General features: G+C 50.2%; 1 protein-coding gene across 1 annotated transcript; it reads left to right on the forward strand.

Moving 5' to 3' along the window:
• The first annotated feature begins 2,239 nt into the window (after positions 1-2,239).
• On the forward strand, positions 2,240-17,197 carry MATCAP1 (microtubule associated tyrosine carboxypeptidase 1). Its single transcript, XM_070760622.1, has 7 exons — positions 2,240-2,378; positions 5,455-6,067; positions 8,999-9,142; positions 9,229-9,361; positions 11,593-11,898; positions 13,661-13,758; positions 14,410-17,197. Exons 2-7 carry the CDS (start codon positions 5,513-5,515, stop codon positions 14,572-14,574), a joined length of 1,401 nt encoding a protein of 466 aa, XP_070616723.1. The 5' UTR covers positions 2,240-2,378; positions 5,455-5,512; the 3' UTR covers positions 14,575-17,197.
• The last annotated feature ends 1,143 nt before the right edge of the window (positions 17,198-18,340 follow it).

Genomic DNA, 18,340 nt, shown 5'->3' on the forward strand with positions numbered 1-18,340 from the left:
CATGCGCCTTCCATACACCCAGCGTGAAGCTGCCTCCCGTACACTGCGCCAGAGAGAGAAACCCAGGGGGAATGGCAGGAAACTGGCCTGGCCTTCATGCCGCTCTCAGATTTATTGGGAAATTTTTCTGGGCTCAGGTTCTTAGGTAGAAAATGGTTCTTAAGAAGAGGCAAAAAAATCTTGAACATCCGGTTCTTATCTAGAAAAGTTCTTAAGTAGAGGCGTTTTTAGGTAGAGGTACCACTGTATCCCCAAAACTTGGCTCCTTTCATACCAGACACAAAGGACATATGGGGGGGGGGTGACCCACAGATTCCTGATAAAGGGGCAGTTATCACCTCTACAGGCACAGCTGAGTTCCAGGATGCCTTTTGTGAGCTCGGGATTATTGCCAGAAAAAGATAAGACAGCAGGGCCTGCAGCTGGATAGTGACCTTGGGGAGGGAATTTCCAAAGGGAATGGGAGGAAATGCAAAAACACCTTTGGGGTGAATACCCTTTGAATCAGTTGAAGAAGCTTCTTGGAGGAGAAGCAATCACACCTGGCCAATAAATAAAGAATTTTGTGGCCAGGGAAGGCCACCATCCCTCCCAGAGAAAGCATCCACAAAACCCAGCAAGTATCAAAAGCCCTGAATTTCCTCAGCCATTCAGTAAAACCAACTTCCCAAACATTGGCAGGAGCATGGCCTTGCCTAAGCTTGCCCAGGTGGAACTTGTGGGCTTTTGCTGGATTTTTTTCTTTGACAAACAGCAGCCTTATCATAGATCTCTGGACAAATAGTCCCTTAGAAGAGACTTATTTATTTATTTATTGGATTTGTATGCCGCCCCTCTCCGAAGACTTGGGGCGGCTAACAGCAATAACAAGACAGCATACAATAATAATTGTATGGGCACTGATGAAGAGAGGTTGCTGGAACTGGGCATGGATAGCCTTGAGAAAAGAAGGGCCAGGGGGGTACATGATAGCAGTGTACAGGTACTTGAGAGGTTGCCACAGAAAGGAGGGGGTCACACTATTTTCCAGGGCACCAGAGGGCCAGACGAGGAACAACGGTTGGAAGCTGACCAAGGAGAGATTCAACCTGGAAATGAGGAAGAACTTCCTGACGGTCAGAGCAATCAACCAGTGGAACGGCCTGCCACCTGTTGTGAACTCCCCAATTCCAGACACTTTCAAGAGGAGATTGGACTGTCATTTGTCTGGGGTGCTGTAGGATTTCCTGCCTAGGCAGGGGGTTGGACTTGATGGCCTGCAAGATCCCTTTCAACTCTAACAAACAAATAAATAAATAGATTCAGCTACAGCCTTGGAATTCCAATGTTTACCTGTATATAATTCTCTCAGGAGGGCCCATAATTCATGTACTGGGAGGAGTCTTTCTCCATCCTTCTCCAACCAATCCCCTGAGAAACAGCACCCATATTATGCACACGGGCCTATCTTGTAAGCTCTACACTCTTGGCCACTTTAGGACTGAATAGAATGGGATTCTTTATTGACCACGTGTGATAGGGCACACAAGGAATCTGTCTTTGGTGCATAGGCTCTCAGTGTACACAAAAGAAAAATATACATTTGTCAAGAATCATGATTGTCATAGGGTCAAATAAGCAATGAGGAAACAATATTAACAAAAATCTTAAGGATACAAGCAAGTTACAGTCCTACAGTCATAAGGGGGAGGAAATGGGTGACAGGAATGAGGAGAAAAAACTAGTAGTAATAGTAGTGCAACCTTAGTGAATAGTTTGACAGTGTTGAGGGAATTATTTATTTAGCAGAGTGAGGGCGTTGGGGGGGGGAACTCTCCTTGTGTTAAATTATCTTGGTGTACGGTGCTCTGTAGCGACGTTTTGAGGGTGGGAGTTGATGGTGGACAAATCTTAGAATTGTCTGGGAGTGGAAGGCGACCAGTCCTCAAGTAGCCAAGTGTGCAGACCTCCGCCGAAGGGGGTCTGGAGGGCTCCTTTGCCGGCAGCGGGAGAGGACTGAGCGCCCAGCCCTCCCGGGGGCAGAGGGGACCAGAGGCGGCAGACTGGGGGGGGGCCGCTCAGCCGGGGCCTTTCCTGGCCTTGGGATGCGGCCGAGGCCACCGGGGCGGTCTGCGCCTCGCCCAGCCCTGCCTAGCCTCGCGCCCTCCGAGGGCAACCGGGACACTGCATTTGCCGCCCTGCCCGCAGCGTCGCCGTCCAGTCGCTGCTTCTCACGCCCCCCCGCGGCCGGCCGGACTCCGGGCCGTGGCGGCGAGGCGTGGCGGCGCGACTGAGCATGCTCCAGGGGCGGCCGGCCCGGCGCTGGCCAAGCGGGTGGGAGCCCCTCTCCGCAGCCCGGGGCCGCCCGGGGAGACTGGAGCGAGGCGGCGACGGAGCAGGTGGGTGAGGCGCGGCCGCTTCCAAGCGGACCCCAGCCGAGAGCAGAGAAGGCGGTGGGCGGGGCGCTTTCGGGGAGGGGACGGCCTCCCCTCCCCCCCCTCGGCCTCTGCGGCGGGAGCGAGGGTGCAACCGGGCCACCCCGTGGGAAGCCCCTCAGCCTCGGGAGCTCCGTGCCGGCGGGCCCCCTCCAACCCGATCCTGGTGAGCGGCTGAGGGGCTGCTTTTCGGGGGTCCAAGCGCTCGTCCTCCGCCCCCGCGGGCTCCGGTGACAGGCGGCCTTGGAGGGGCGTCTGCGGCAAGGAGGCCGGCGGGAGCTCTGCTCCCTCCGAAGCTCGCGGGGGCATCGGGCGGGAGAGGCCCGGGTGGGGCTGCGGGGTCCCTTTGGGGGCCTGGGCGGGGGCTCCTCTCGCCTCCCTCAGAGACCCTTCCGGGATGGGCAGGCCCGGGAAGCTCACGAGGGCCGGGCAAGGCTGAGGAATCGGTGCTGGTGGTGGGGGGAGTTGGTAGCCTCAGAAATCCCTCCCAGACCGCCGCGGGGGGTGCAGCGCCTGCCTCGAGGGAGCCCCCAGTCCAGCGGGGGAGCCGGCAGCGAAGAGCCAGAAGGGAGCCTTTTCCCAGTCCTGTGAAACGGTGCAGCCGAGTTTGCATCCGGAGTCGCCGGGATTTCGCTTCAGGCCCCCGCGCGGCTCCCTCATTCTCCTCCTCCCTTAGCTAAGTGGAGATCGACTTCTCAGGACTCGAACTGGGCTGCCCTCTGTGCTGGGAGGACGGCCATTGGCCTGCACCCCCCACCTCAGGATCGCATCCATCCAACCATCCATCCATCCATCCAGGCACTAAGTGGCCTTGGTGGGAGCATTCCAAGGTGCTCAGAATCTCTGCAAATGGAGAAGCAGATGTGGGCTGCTAGCACAGCAGCTGTGCAGCCCTCAAAGCCCATGCTGCACTACCAGCCTTGCCTAACAGAAGCAAACTCACTCCAACCCCAGCCACGCCAAGGCTGGCCTGCCCCAAGTCCCTGCTTCTTGGAGGCTGAGGAGACCCACATATGCAGCCCACAGTGCTATTGGGGCTAGGGCTAGTAATCCTTTAGTTAGACTTAGTAACAGGAAGCTCCAGGTTCAAGTTCCCCATTATCTGGAAGGGAAGCTCAACTGGCAATTGGGACCAGGCACCCTTTTGGCCTCCCTTCAGGATTGTTGGTGGGGAATTAGAGGAGGGGAGTGCTGAAGTAAAAGAGGGGTGGGTGTAGATCTAGTAAGCAGCAACAAACACAACAACAACAACAGCCAACAAAACTCACTGAATCCTTTAGAGAACCTGGTCAATCCATCTTTCAGGTTAAATTTAATCTACTGCATTTTAAATGCTTCTGCACAGAGGTGGGCTGCTCAGGTGGAAGGGTGGCGTGTGCTCTCCCCTGGGGCTCTGAGTGCTAGCGGAGTCTGGCGCAATTCTGCTACTGCAGCTGGAAAGGAAGTGAAATTGTGCGCAGACACGCAGGGGCGGTGAGTGCGCCAATACAGTGGCCCCCCCTGCATGTCCCCCAGAAGGGGAGGTTCAACCCTGTGCACATTTCAACCATGACTGGGAAGGAGGATTTCAGACCCTTCACGCAGCTCCTCTTTTTCACTGGGAGAGCGAAGTGGGAGAGGTGGTAGCCTGGGACTTTCCTCGCTCACAGATCCACAGGGGCTTTTCTGCAGCACTGAGGTGAGGTCAGGGCATCAGACTGGGGAGCAGATTGTCTAGATGGTCATCTAGTCTACTGGCTAGGCACAGAGATACGTGACTGGTGACTCAAGAACTGAAGCCTTGGATGGATGAATGCAGCAGGAACTGTCTGAAGAAGTTTTACTCTTCAGTATAACAAAAATAGATACAGTGGTGCCTCTAATTAAGAACTTAATTTGTTCCGTGACCAGGTTCTTAAGTAGAAAAGTTTGTAAGTAGAAGCAATTTTTCCTATAGGAATCAATGTAAAAGCAAATAATGCATGCAAACCCATTAGGAAAGAAATAAAAGCTCAGAATTTGGGTGGAAAGAGGAGGAAGAAGAGGAGCAGGACAGTCGCTGCCCAGAGTGAAGGGAGCGTTTCTTTTCTCTGGGCGCTGGAAGAGGTTTGTTCTCTTTCCAAGCGCCCAGATAAAGGAAAATGCTTTGCTCGCTCTGGACTGCCAAAGCCTCCTTAAGCGCCACCAAAAGGCTCCTCTGGCAGCCCAGAAAAGCCCGAGATGGCCGGGATTAAAGGGGGAGTGGCAGGAAACTGGCCGGGTCTTTGTGCCGCTCTCAAATTTCCTGGGCTCGGGTTCTTAAGTAGAAAATGGTTCTTAAGAAGAGGCAAAAAACCCTTGAACACCCGGTTCTTATCTAGAAAAGTTCTTAAGTAGAGGCATTCTTAAGTAGAAGTACCACTGTACCTCTTTCTTCTATCTCAACCACCATTAACTGCAGATTATTAACCACTACAAACTTCCCAACCAACCAAACTAACCACAACAAACAACCACACCCACTGCAAAGGTGCATTGCTATTTATATTGTTCTAGCCCAATCAGTTTGCAGCTTAGTCATTGTGACTCAGCAGTATGGCTGCTTTGCATACTCACAAACGTTTTGCCATAAATGGAATATTAATCCAGGGCAGTACTGATCCTGGAAATCTCCCATGTCCTCAGAGGCTTTCTGGAGTCCAGAAGGCCCCCAGAGACCCTCCGTCCCTGGGGAACCAACTCGGGAGCTGGTCTAGTCTAGTGAAGCCCCACCTCTGGCTGAGACATTTTGGGCCTTCTCTCTCAGCCCAGCCCAGGGGTAGGCCAAGTTGGCTCTTCTGTGGCATGTGTACTTCAATTCCCAGAACTCCTGGGCTAGCATGATTGGCTCAAGAGTTCTGGGAGTTGAAGTCTACATGTCATGGAAGAGCCAACTTGACCTACCCCAGGCCCAGCCTCGCAGGAGTGTTGTGGAGAAAATGGGAGAAAGCATCCAATGCAGCTTGAATTTCTGGTGGGGTGTGATTGTAGCCACTAAACACAACCCCCTGCCTGAAGACCGTTCTTTTCCCTCCGTTTGCAGCCCTTTCTCCATCGCCGGCTTGGCTTCATGAGGCCTCTGGCGGCTACACAATCCCAAGATGGTGCTTGACTCTCCGGCTTACCACCCGCCATTGCATCCGGGCGATTTCCAAGCAGACCCACAATCTGAGAGCGGTGGGAGGAAGAAAGAGACCCTTCCATGCGTCGGGGGGCAGCCGGGCCCCTTCCTGTCCTCTCCTCCGTCTCCAGAGTCGGATTCTTCGGGGCCTGGAAGGAGGACTCAGCAGCCGGAACTCCTCCGGGGTGCGGGAGGGCCCCCCGCCCTGCGTCCCTGCCTCCCCCTACAGGGCCCTTGCAGCTGGATACGCCGAGGCCAGAGCGGCTGCCTGGGGAAGCAGAAGAACTGGGCCCGGGGCCACCTCCGCAGCGCTGCCTCCCTCCCCCACCTGCCCAGAGCTGAGGAGGGGACGTGCCGGCCCAGGAGGAGAAGCCCCTGTTTACTGGTAGCCCTACGGCCAGCCAACCTGGAGGAAGAGCGAGAGCGATTCTTCCGGTCTTTGTTTACCTACAACCCTCAGTTTGAGTACGGGGAGCCTGTCCCTGGAGCCGTGCTGGAGAAATACCGAGAAGCCTCTGGGCAGTTCCTGGTGCAGGTAGCCTTCCCCACCTCCCGGCTGGCTCGTGCGGCTCTTGCCCATCAAAGGGAGCCGGCCTTGGCTGGTTGAGGACCGCTGGAGGGGACCAGAGTGGTCCTCGAGCCTCTCCACCTGCAGGCAGCAGGAAGAGCCTTCTCTGTGGTGGCCCCAGCCCTCTGGAATCAACTTCCCCCGGAGATTAGAACCGCCCCCAGCCTACTTGCCTTTCCTAAGCTACTGAAGACCCACCTATGTCGCCAGGCGTAGGGTAACTGAGACTCCCCTGGGCTTATATTGTTTATGTATGATATGATTGTGTTGCATGGTTTTAATGATGTCTTTTAAATATATTGGATTTGTTACATTGTTGTTATTGTTGTGAGCCACTCCGAGTCTCCGGAGAGGGCCGGCATACAAATCTAATAAATTATTATTATTAATTATTATGATTCCCTGCGCCCTCCCTGCAGAGCGGGTGCCCTTAGAATGTGCACCCTTGCAGGCCCCTCTGAAAGCCCTGCAAGAGAGCCCAGGATCAGGCCCCAGAGAAGCCCTAGCCCTCTCCCCTGGCCAGGCTGCGTCCAGCTCCCCTCCAGTTGCTCCCTCCGTCCGGGGGAGCCTGCATGCCTGCCAGGGTGGTCAGCCAGGAGGAGGAGAAGGAGGAGGGCTGGGGTGGGGGGACAGCAGGGTCTGCTCATCACTGGACCTTGTTTTGCAGCTCCTTGGCTCTTGCCAAGAAATTGAGCTGGTTTCCCAAATTCTCACACTTTCTGTTCTGGCCGCATCCCCCCTGCTGCTTCCCTACCTGAAAAATCTTGAAGGCTTGACTGACCACGTCCTTTTCCTGGTCTTGTCCTGCTGCGCACAACCACAGTTATTTTACACAAGTATCATGGTAGCGGCCGCCTCCTCGAACTGGATCCTTAATTCACAAGCAATTACAAATGACACCCTTTAGCTCAAGGACATCTCCAAATTACCCCCGTTTAGAAACATTGCTGTGAGTAAACCAGTTTTCTCTCTTTCAAAAGAGGATTTTTTTTTTAAAAAAAAATGGCAGGCTAAAAGAATAGGATCAATGGGAGGCTCCTGTGCCACCATATCAGCATTTCTGTGCCATCACATGTGCCACTGTAGTTAGGCTCAGCAATTGCAACCAAATTGCTTCCAAAGACCTCCTGGTACATTTGGGGCCTTTGGGGCTACTATGGCTGGTATTTGCCAATTTGATTTTCAGATGTTGATACTCTATGACAGAGATGGCGAACATTTTTTCCCTCGGGTGCCGAAAGAGCATGCATGCGCGCTATCACTCATGCCCAACTGCCCACACCCATAATTCAATGCCTCGGTAGGGCGAAAACAGCTTCCCCTGCTCCCCCCGGAGGCCAGAAACAGCCTGTTTCCCAACTTCTGGTGGGCCCAGTAGGCTCGCGTTTCTCCCTTCCCAGGCTCCAAAAGCTTCCCTGGAGCTTGGGGAGGGTAAAAACGCCCTCCCCCATTTATTTATTTATTTATTGGACTTATATGCCGCCCCTCCATGGACTCGGGGCAGCTCACAATATTTCGATAAAAAGATACAATATAAACATTTCTAAGCCAATTAATAGAATAATTACTTTAAAAATTGTCTTAAAACTAGTCCCCATGGAAGCTCTCTGGAAGCCAAAAACGCCCTCTAAGAGCCCCTGAAAGCCAAGAATCAGGTGGCTGGCACAGACATGCATGTTGGAACTGCGCTAGGGCAATGGCTCGTGTGCCAGCAAATATGGTTTTGAGTGCCACCTGTGCCACCCGTGCCATAGGTTCGCCATCACTGCTCTATGACCTTCTCCAGTACTGTCCCCTGGTGGTGATGTTGTTATTTATTCATTTATTTATTAATTAGATTTTTATGCCACCCTTCTTGAAGCAAGCAATATATGTGAGAAATCTAATTATTTTAAAAGGACATATACAAAATTAATAAATATCTAAAACCCCTTATGCAGTCGTCCACATTGGTCCAATTCAATCAGTCATATTGGCTGGGCACACTCATGGCCCCCATGCCCGCTGACAGAGGTGGGTCTTCAGAGCTTTACGAATGACCAGGGGAGAGGAGATGGTATGTATCTCCGGAAGGAGTTTGTTCCAGAGGCCCGGGGCCGCCACAGAGAAGGCCCTGCTGGACAACATTGTCTGGCCAACTGGACCTGGAGAAGGCCGACTCTGTGGGACCTAACTGGCCGCTGGCATGCATGAGGCAGAAGACGGTCCTGTAGGTAGTCTGGCCCTAAGCCATGTAGGAATTTATAGGTCATAAACAGTAAAGGGCTACCAAAATTTTTACTACCACACTGGGCGTGGCTTAGGCAGGACGCCCTGCATTTTCTTTAACATCGTCAAATGCAAATTAGGTGCTCTGGGGTGGAGCTCAATTTTTGCTACCTCACTGTGTTCCCCCCCTGTCCGGGCAGCAGCCCCCCTCTGGTCATAACCAACACTTTGAATTGTGCCCAGAGACCAATGGGCAGCCAGTGCAGCTAACGGAGTGATGTTGAAATGTGGGCAGATCTTGGAAGCGCCACAATAGCTCGTGCGGCTGCATTTTGTACAATGTGCAAAAGTCTCCGAACACTCTTCAAAGGCAGCACTGTGTAGAGAGCTGCAAAATGGCAACTGCTTTCATATAATGCCCCATACAACCCTAAACATGCAAAACAACTCCACCACCCACCACCCCATCATCAACTACACTTATTTAATGTGATTATTTAATTCAGATAACAGAGTAATGTCAGGAATGATTCCATAACCACCTGATTCATCTCAATATTTATTGAGTGAGATTTGTGAATCCTGCCTTCAGGTCAGCTGCCTGGATGTTCAGGGCCACCTGCCTTGGTCCCAGCTCAGCCCAGAGCAAAATCTAGAGCTTCTGACATCCACTTCATGGATCTGTTGCAGGCTACAGGAATAATCAACGCTGTCCTTCAAAAATACGGCACTTACGAGAACTTCGAGGCCTCCAATGGTGGGAAGCTGCTTACCAAATGCCAAATCTGGTCCATCGCCAGGAAGTACATGCAGAAGGAAGGCTGCTGTGGAGAGGTGAGTTCTGGGGTTCTGCTCCGAAGGGAACCCCCCTCAGATGCCCCTGCTTCCCTGGCCTGCCTTCCGCTTCTTTTCTCCTCCAGGTGGTGGTTCAGCTCACAGAAGACCTTCTTTCCCAGGCGGTCATGATGGTGGAGAACAGCCGCCCAACTTTAGCCATCAACCTCTCTGGAGCGCGTCAGAACTGGCTGGAAGGCATGCTGCGGCATGAGATAGGTCAGCCCTGAAAGATCTCTCGCCAGGGGTCTCACAAGTGAAATTAAATCAGTGATGGCACGTGGAGCCATATCTGCTGGCATGCAAGACATTGCCCTAGCTCAGCCCCAATGTGTATGTGTGTGCCGGCCAGCTGATTTTTGGCTCACACAGAGGCTCTGGGAGAGCATTTTTGGCTTCCAGAGAGCCTCCGAAGGATGGGGGAGGACATTTTTACCCTCCACCAGCTCCAGGGAAGCCTTTGGAGCCTGGGGAGGGCAAAGCACGAGCCTACTGGGCCCACCAGAAGTTGCGAAACAGAATGCTTCTGGCTTTCAGAGGGCCTCTGGGGGGCAAAAGAAGCTGATTAGCCCTCCCCAGGCATTGAATTATGGATGTGGGCACTCACACATGCGTGATAGTGCACACCCATGCTCTTTTGGCATCCAAGGAAAAAAAGATTCGCCATCACTGACTTAGATCATTTGGAAATTTGTTTGTTTCTTTGTTTGTTTGTTCGTTCGTTCGATTTTTATGCCGCCCTTCTCCTTAGATTCAGGGCGGCTTACAACATGTTAGCAATAACATTTTTTAACAGAGCCAGCCTATTACCCCACCCCCCAAATCCAGGTCCTCATTTGACCCCCTTCGGAAGGATGGAAGGCTGAGTCAACCTTGAGCCGGTGATGAGATTTGAACTGCTGACCTACAGATCTAACCCTAACCCTGACCCTAACCCTAAAGTCGATGGGAGGATCAGACATGGTTGCAGAACCAGACTGGGCCATGTGATAAACTTGTGGGTGTGGGAACAAGGGAATGAACTTTAAACTGAGTGGGGAAACCCAGGGGAATTCAGATTCAGGCCAACGTAGCTCTGCTACCATGATTGGAGGAAGGCCCTGCCTTGGATTCTGATTTAATTTCAGATGCTATTTAACGCTGACACTCATATTTTGGCACATCTATTGTTTAAGTCTTTTACCTTCTCAAACTTCAAATGAAGTTCTTTATATTATCACTTTCCAAGTCTCCACCGCCTTCAATCACTTCACGTGCCTTGTTGGTGTGGCCAGGGAAGGCCACCATCCCACCCAGATAAAGCATCCAGAAAAACCAGCAAGTATCAAAAGCCCTGAATTTCCTCAGCCATTCAGTAAAACCAACTTCCCAAACATTGGCAGGAGCATGGCCTTGCCTAAGCTTGCCCAGGTGGATTGTTTTCTTTGACGAACAGCAGCCTTATCAAAGATAGAAACATAGAAACATAAAAGATTGGCGGCAGAAAAAGACTTCATGGTCCATCTAGTCTACCCTTATACAATTTCCTGTATTTTATCCTAGGATGGATCTATGTTTATCCAAGGCTTGTTTCAATTCAGTTCCTGTGATTTTACCAACCACGTCTGCTGGAAGTTTGTTCCAAGCATCTACTACTCTTTCAGTAAAATAATATCTTCTCACGTTGCTTCTGATCTTTCCCCCAACTAACCTCAGATTGTGCCCCCTTGTTCTTGTGTTCACTTTCCTGTTAAAAACACTTCCCTCTGAACCTTATTGAACCCTTGAACATATTTAAATGTTTTGATCATGTCCCCCCTTTTCCTTCTGTCCTCCAGACTATACAGATTGAGCTCATTAAGTCTTTCCTGATAATTTTTATGCTTAAGACCTTCCACCATTTTTGTTGCCCATCGCCCAACTTCCCAAAGCTGGAGTGATTATTGTGGCCTTGGATTCATCATATCAAAGTGACATGACAGATTATATTCGCGATGGGTTAAGGAGTATTTCCCTCATTCCAGCGGATCGTTGCTTTCCATCTTGCTATTTCCTGGGCTTCCCCTCTGTTTCGTGCAGTCATTCGAACACAGCACGCCTTTGAAGAGACCCCAGCCATGAATAATCAGTGGTGAAAGCCCAGAGCTTATCCTTTCCCCTCTGCACCACCTAGACATCACCATCAGAAGTCCAAAATGTACACTTTTCATTTAAATGAATTCCTGTGTCTCTGGGTCTTACTTTTTCAGCTGGGATTACATAATCAGCGCTTGAATCACTAGAGTTTTATTAAACTGGCCAGTGAAAAGGCTTAGGGGAGGCCCAATTCTGCATTCCATAGAGTGGACACGCATTGATGGTCATTTCAGCAGGTGCTGATTTTTCGAAAAGAATAAAGGGATGTTCAATAGAGGGAAACCCAGTTTTCAAAACGAGATTGTTGCTGGAATAAGCCACATCTTCTTTCCTAGGCACCCACTACATCCGTGGAGTCAACAATGCCTCCCAGCCCTGGCACAGCTCAGAAGGCCGCAAGCAGTACAGCCTGAAGCCTGCCAACCCCACGGAGGAAGGGCTGGCCAGCCTGCACAGCGTCCTCTTCCGCAAGCAGCCTTTTCTCTGGAGGGCCGCCCTCCTCTACTACACCGTCTGCCAGGCGGGGCACATGTCCTTCTGCGAACTCTTCTGGGACTTGGGGCGCTACGTGCAGGATGCCGGGGTGCGGTGGGAGTACTGTGTGCGAGCCAAGCGAGGCCAGGCCGACACCTCATTGCCAGGTGGGGAGTGTTGTGAGTGATCCTTGTCCACCTCCGGTCACGCCTGATTCGGAAGCCGACAGTGAGGCAGACAGTGACTGGGGAGAGCCTGGGGAGGGTGATGTGACATTGGGAAATCGGTCTCTATCAGACAGTTAATAATTTAATAATAATAATAATTTATTAGATTTGTATGATGCCCCTCTTTGCAGACTCGGGGCAGCATATTTGGGAAGACATATTGGGGGAAAATATGTCAATTAATCTGCGCTATAGAAGAATGGCTAGAATGCGAGAGGAGACCCAGAGTAAAAGGTATCAATTCACAGCCTGAGCTCTTTGAGGTGTGATGTCACTTCCAGGCAATATAAAGGAAGGGGTTGTGGGAAATGGGGGCCTGGACTCTCAACGTTTGTTCCGTGGAAGAGCCGAGAAACTGTGGTGTGCTTGAAAAAAAATTATAAAAATCATGATCTCCACAGACATGCTGTGCTGGGTTCCTGTGTTAGCAAAAGTATTTGGTGAGCTACTGCCTATGTTTTGAGTAATGACATGGGAGTTATCTAAGGCAGTGATTTTCAACCTTTCTTGAGCCGCGGCACATTTTTTACATTTACGAAACCCTGGGGCACATTGAGCGAGGGGGGTGGGCGGCTAAAAAAAGTTTGGACAAAAAAAATCTATCTCTCTCTTCCTCCCTTTCACTCTATTTCTCTTTCCCTCCCTCTTTCTCTCCCTTCATCTTTCTTTCTCTCTCTCCATCCCTTTCTTTCTCTTCCTTCCTCTTTTTTGCTCTTTCTCTCTCCCTCCATACCTCCCTCTATGTCTTTCTCTCCTGCCCTCCCTCTCTTTCTCTCTCTCCCCCTTGCTTTCTTTCTTTCTCTCTTTCTTTCTTTCTCTCTTGCTTTCTTTTTCTTGTTCTCTTTCTCTCTCTCTTGCTTTCTCTCTCTTTCTTTCTTTCTCTCTCTGAGCTTCGCGGCACACCTGACCGTGTCCCGCGGCACACTGGTTGAAAAACACTGATCTAAGGAATGTGATGAGGATTGAGTTTGGTGCGCTTCCCAGACCCAGAATCGAAGATGCTTTTGAGGAGATAGAATTCTGCTTCTATGTCACTTTTAAACCATGTATCCTGCTTGAGTAAAATAAAGAGTCAGTTTTATTACTAAGAAGTGATTTTCCAGGGATTGGAATTTATCGGACGCCCATGAGCAGAACAGGGAGGGGGGCAATACAGCCCCCCTTGAACCTTTCTGGGCCTCCTGACCACCAGGGGCCCCTGACCTCACCTGGGCCTCCCCTTCTGCCTTTCTAGCCAGTTGGTCAGTGGGGGAATATGCAGGGGAGTGCCTGCCTGCCTGCCCTCCATTCTGGGCTGAAAGGCCTGTGTGACCATCCCCATCCCAATTTCTCATCCTCCTTGACAGCCTTTCGGGCCATTTGGCTTTTAGAATATTTGTCCCTGTGGAGGCTTTTTAGAAACCTAATTGACATGCAGGAAATTTGGGGTGGGGGCTTCAGCAGCAGCATCTCTCCCCCCCCAGGCCATCTTTCTTCTCCCCTCACAAGTTTTCAAAGGCAGGAAGTGGCCAGTCAGAGGGCGAGCGAATGTCTTCCCTCCCAGCCCCCTTGCAAGGACTTCTGTCACCCTTCCCAGAGGCAGCAAAAGGCTCCCGTTGGCAGGAGCTCTGTGGTGCCGGGCATTGGGGGGAGGAGGGGGGAGAACTGAGAGCAGGGTTTTGGGTCACACACACAGTACTGGCTGTTTCTTCTTCGTCTGCAGGCTGCTTCAGCAAAGATCAGGTGTACCTGGAAGGAATCCTCCAGATCCTCCGACATCGACAAACGATTGATTTCCAGTTGCTGGCTGCACTGGGGAAGGTACGTGGAGCCACTTGCTTTACTCTCTGGCACAGGTCAGGGACTTTTCACCTCCTCCTGTTGGCCGCACCTGGTTGGTTTCCAGCCTTCCACCTCCGACTATTGGGCTCTGCCTTTTCTCCTTCGCTGACAGGGCCCTAGCTGTCCGGCCCAGCCGCTGCTTAGTCACAGGCCTTTCTCCGAATGGGCACAAAGCCCCATTCAGCCCGGCCTTTTGGGAGCATGGGACACTTTGCTGCCAGCCAATCAGAGGAGCAAGCAATGCCTTGCCTTCCATCCCCCCCACTACTCATCATTTTAATGGAATTCCATTCTCCTCCACTCATCAAGTTTGAACGGAGTTCCGTTCCTTCTCTCCCTCTCTTTGCATCAGTTGCTCTTTATGAGTGTTTGCAGAAGCAGTGCCTTCTCTTCCATTCCCTTCCCAAACCCCAACCCTTCCCAATCCAGGCCAATTCATACTTAGGTTTAAGCATCTATGCATTTGCCTCCAGTAAATGGCTTTGGGAAGAGTGGCACAGCGAGTGTTTGGTCCCGCCCTTTACACTGGTCGAGGTAACCACCTATGAAACGCGGGCAGTTGCGTGTGATGTCATCACAAAGAGATTTAAATCAAGTGAATGAGCTAACATGCAAATGTCCTCCATTCAGGTCTCTTACGAAGATGTGGGCCATCTGAAGAAATACGGGATGCTGGAGAAGGCCCGAATCCCCCACTTCATGCAGGATCTTGAACGGTACATGCAGCAGCTCAACCACATCGTTGCCACCAATTGTCTCAATGATGAAGAACTGGAACTGCTGATGCCAGAATGAAGTTGTTGCCTGCCCCTCTGCCCTACTGCGGGACAGGCTGTGCCCTCATTATACAAGACCTGAAGCCCCAGAGGAGAATTTTGTTGGACTTTGGCCTGCTGAAAACAAACCAACGGCTGAGATCTTCTATTTATTGGGGGTGTCTGGTTTGGACTGTGAAGTGAAACAACCAGAGCAAGGTGATTGTTTTGAGTGTCCCAAGAGAGAATTCAACTACCTCTCCTGAACTTTGCTTTCGGCCAGAGATGTTCTTAACTAGATTGACAAAGATCCATGCCTAGATTATGCCTTTCTTCTGTGGACAGATTAGCCTAGACTAGAGGTGGGCTACTAAGGTAGAACATTGACGTGTGCTCGTCCCCGTGGCTCTGAGTGCTAGCAGAGTCCAGCACAATTTTGCTACCTACCCAAGTGCATTAGCATAATTGTTCTGGACTCCACTAGCACTCAGAGCCACAGGTGCGAGCACATGTCAATGTTCCACCTTAGCAGCCCACCTCTGGTCTAGCTGGTTTGGAACCTGGTAAAATATTCTAAGACAATATTTCCAGGGTTCTCCGATGGAGGCAATTGAAAGAGATCTCCAGATGGCTAAAAAAGATGTTTAAAAATGCTGCTTAAGGGCAGGTGCAGAAGTTCTTCAGCATGACTTTGGTATTCCTTACTCTCTAATAGTGTTTAGTGTTTGAAATTATGTCTGTAATTGAGTGACCTTTCAATCTGGCCTGGTGTGCTTGACAAAGGGCACAGGTGGCTAAAGGGAGCCTAGAAAAAATGCCGGTGATTTCTGAGTAAATCACAGCAGATCCCAAGAATTTCAGACTCCAAATGGTTTCATAAGGGCAACAAAAAGCCCTCCCTCCCTCGCCCGCTCACCCCCACGCTTGGAACTTAATCCTCAGCAAACCTGTCATACTGCCAACTGATAGCGTGTACTTGCCATTGGTGGGTCTGGGGACTAGAAAATGCACGGAAGGACATGCAGAACTGAAATCTGGCCAGGGCTGGTTTCGGTCTGGACAGAGTCTCAATAGCAAAAACTATCTTGCCTTCCAAACCACAACTAACCAACTGCCCCCATGCCTTTCTTCCAAGTGTAAGACACTAAATAGCTGTCCTGCTGCTACTGCTAGTTTAAGCTAAATCTTTTATGGAAAGCCAAACATATTTGGGTCCAAGAACAGAAGAGGCGATTGGGCTGCAGAGTCAAGACTAATAAGCCATTCGGCAAGTGGTCACTCGTGGGGAGAGGCGTGGGAAAAATGGCAGGGTTTTTTCCTAGAATTGGGCCATTATAATAAAACCAATGTGGTTCCTTAAAAACTTCCTTATCTTATCTAAGGCAAACTTTTGGCTTTAACTGGGGAACTGTAGAGAAAAGGATTTTGATGCCACAGTTTGACCTGCTGGGCTTCTTAGGAGCAAGATCTTCTTTCCTTTGGGGTGGGTGGGTGGTTTTTCTGCCCCTTCTTGCTGTTGAGAATGGACCATGTGGCCTTCCCTTCCCTAGCAGCCTTCAATAGCCAGGTGACCCTATGCCCCGCAAGGACTATAATGGAGCAGCTGGGACAAGACAGGCCTGCCCTTGAATGAAATGCAGTCTCTCCATCCTCAGGTCAAAGTGCAGACCTGCCAGGTGGCTTTTTGTCTTTTCAAACTTGGCTTATTTGTGGACCTCTGACCCTCTTCCTCCGCTTTTTCAGTCTGATACCTCAGAGATGAGTTGGGACTAAAATGGCAAACTCCCAGGCTTGTCACAGCTACACTAATGCATCTTGCAGAAAGAACTAGAGCAGCATTGTTGAATCTTTTTGGCACCGAGTGCAGAAACGAGAGCATGTGCCGGGGAGGGATGGGGGCACCAGAAACCGGAAAAGCATTTCCCTGGTGGGCATGCGCACGGGTCGCCTGGTCTTCCAGTTCCGGCATGCATGCATGCAGGAAGACCAGCTGGCATGCACACACGCCAGGGAGCTGCTCTTCCGGTTTCCATGCTCCCACGCATACAAAGACCAGCTGGCCAGCATTGCCCAAAACTGGAAGAGCGAAGGGCACCAGCTGCCGTGTCTGGAGAGAGGGCTCCGAATGCCACTTCTGGCCCGTGGGCCATCGGTTTGCCATCCCAGCGCTACAATGTTAACACTTTGTTCAGATGGACTAGACTTGGCCTTCGATGTCCTGGGGTCAAATCAAATGTAAATAAATAAGTCAGACAGGATGATGATAATAATAATAATAATTTAATTGAAACAAACCAATTGAAAATAATTATCTGATGCATATAATCTCCCCCCTTTGTCATATTAATGCTTTGATTTGACAGCAGCTTCTGGAAAAGCTTTTGAAGCTACCTGCATGATTTCATTGCATTCTGTTTATTCCCTGTGAACAGGCTGAACCAGCCAGGGAGCTGAAAGGGTTTACAACCAGAAGTCAATAGCATTCCCTCCACTAATAACACTAGCTAATTAAGCAACATTAACACCATAAACTATCAGGAAAGAATCTAATCACAATATTGACACAGCAATTATCCAAAGGCAATTTATTGGCAGGTGTATTCTGTTTTCAAACACAGGGAATGAAAGACTTGTACCCATGTATTAAATGAGATTTAATTGAACTCCTTTCAAAAGGATTTATTAGTTTCTGAATGCTTCCTTGTTGATGCTGCTGAAATGTACAGAGTACAGGAGACTTGACCATTTTGGACAAATGGTTGCCAAATCTCCTTAAAAACTTTCAGGAATGGAACAGCCACTGCTTCTGGAGGGAAGGCCTTCACTGGCTAATTGTTCTCATTGTCAGGAACTTTCTCTTTTTAGTTCTAGGTTGGATCTCTCTTTAATGATCTCCCAGCCACTGTCTTGGCGAAGACTTTGCCTCCCTCATCTTTATGACTGCCCCTCAAATATTGAAACACTGCTGTGTCACCCCAGTCCTTTGTTAGACGAGACATAACCATTTATTACAACTGTCCATGTTTGTCTCCAGTCCCCTAATGATATTTGTTGCTCTTTTCTGCAGTTTCTAGAGCCGTGATGGTGAACCTGTGGCACACAGAACCTATGGCACACCTATGGTGCGTGCACAGGCACATGTTCCACTTTGGGCACTTGGGGCTGAAAAAGTTCACCATCACTGTTCTAGCCTCAATATCTCAATCATCTTGTATATTGTGACCAGAAGTGAATGCAGGATTCCAGTTTTCGTTTCCAGCCCTTGGGAGAAGGGGAATCAGTTGGTTTCCAAAGAGGTTCTTCCTGGTTGCGAGGTGTCGCCACCAGTGTTCCCTCTAATTTTTTTTTTTTGGTGGGCGGAAAAGTATAGTGTCTGAGCGGCAGTCCCTTCGGGACTGGGCGGCACAGAAATATTAAATCAACAAACAAACTAACAAATTAAAAACCCACCCTGTTTTGCCTCAGAGAATTTCAAAATAAAATACTGTACTGTGTGTCTATAACAGTGAGCTCATAATAGGGCAACTCTATCAATATCAAAATGCCACTTAAATAGTTGAGCTAGTTTCAAACTAGATTTTGATTTTCTTTCTCTCTTCCTTACTTCCATTCTTTTTCTTTCTCTTTTCCTTCCTCTCTTTTTTCTATCTGTTTCTCTCTCTTCCTCTCTTCCTCTCTCTCTCCTTCCCTCTCACTCTTTCCCTCTCGGCTTCTGGGCAGGTTTGAAAAACTCTGAGTTGATGATGATTTTTAAGTGAGCGATTGCTCACTGCTCAGCTTAGAGGGAACTATGGTCGCCACCTCTT

Source organism: Erythrolamprus reginae, chromosome 9 (assembly GCF_031021105.1).
Source record: "Erythrolamprus reginae isolate rEryReg1 chromosome 9, rEryReg1.hap1, whole genome shotgun sequence".
NCBI lineage: Eukaryota > Metazoa > Chordata > Lepidosauria > Squamata > Dipsadidae > Erythrolamprus > Erythrolamprus reginae.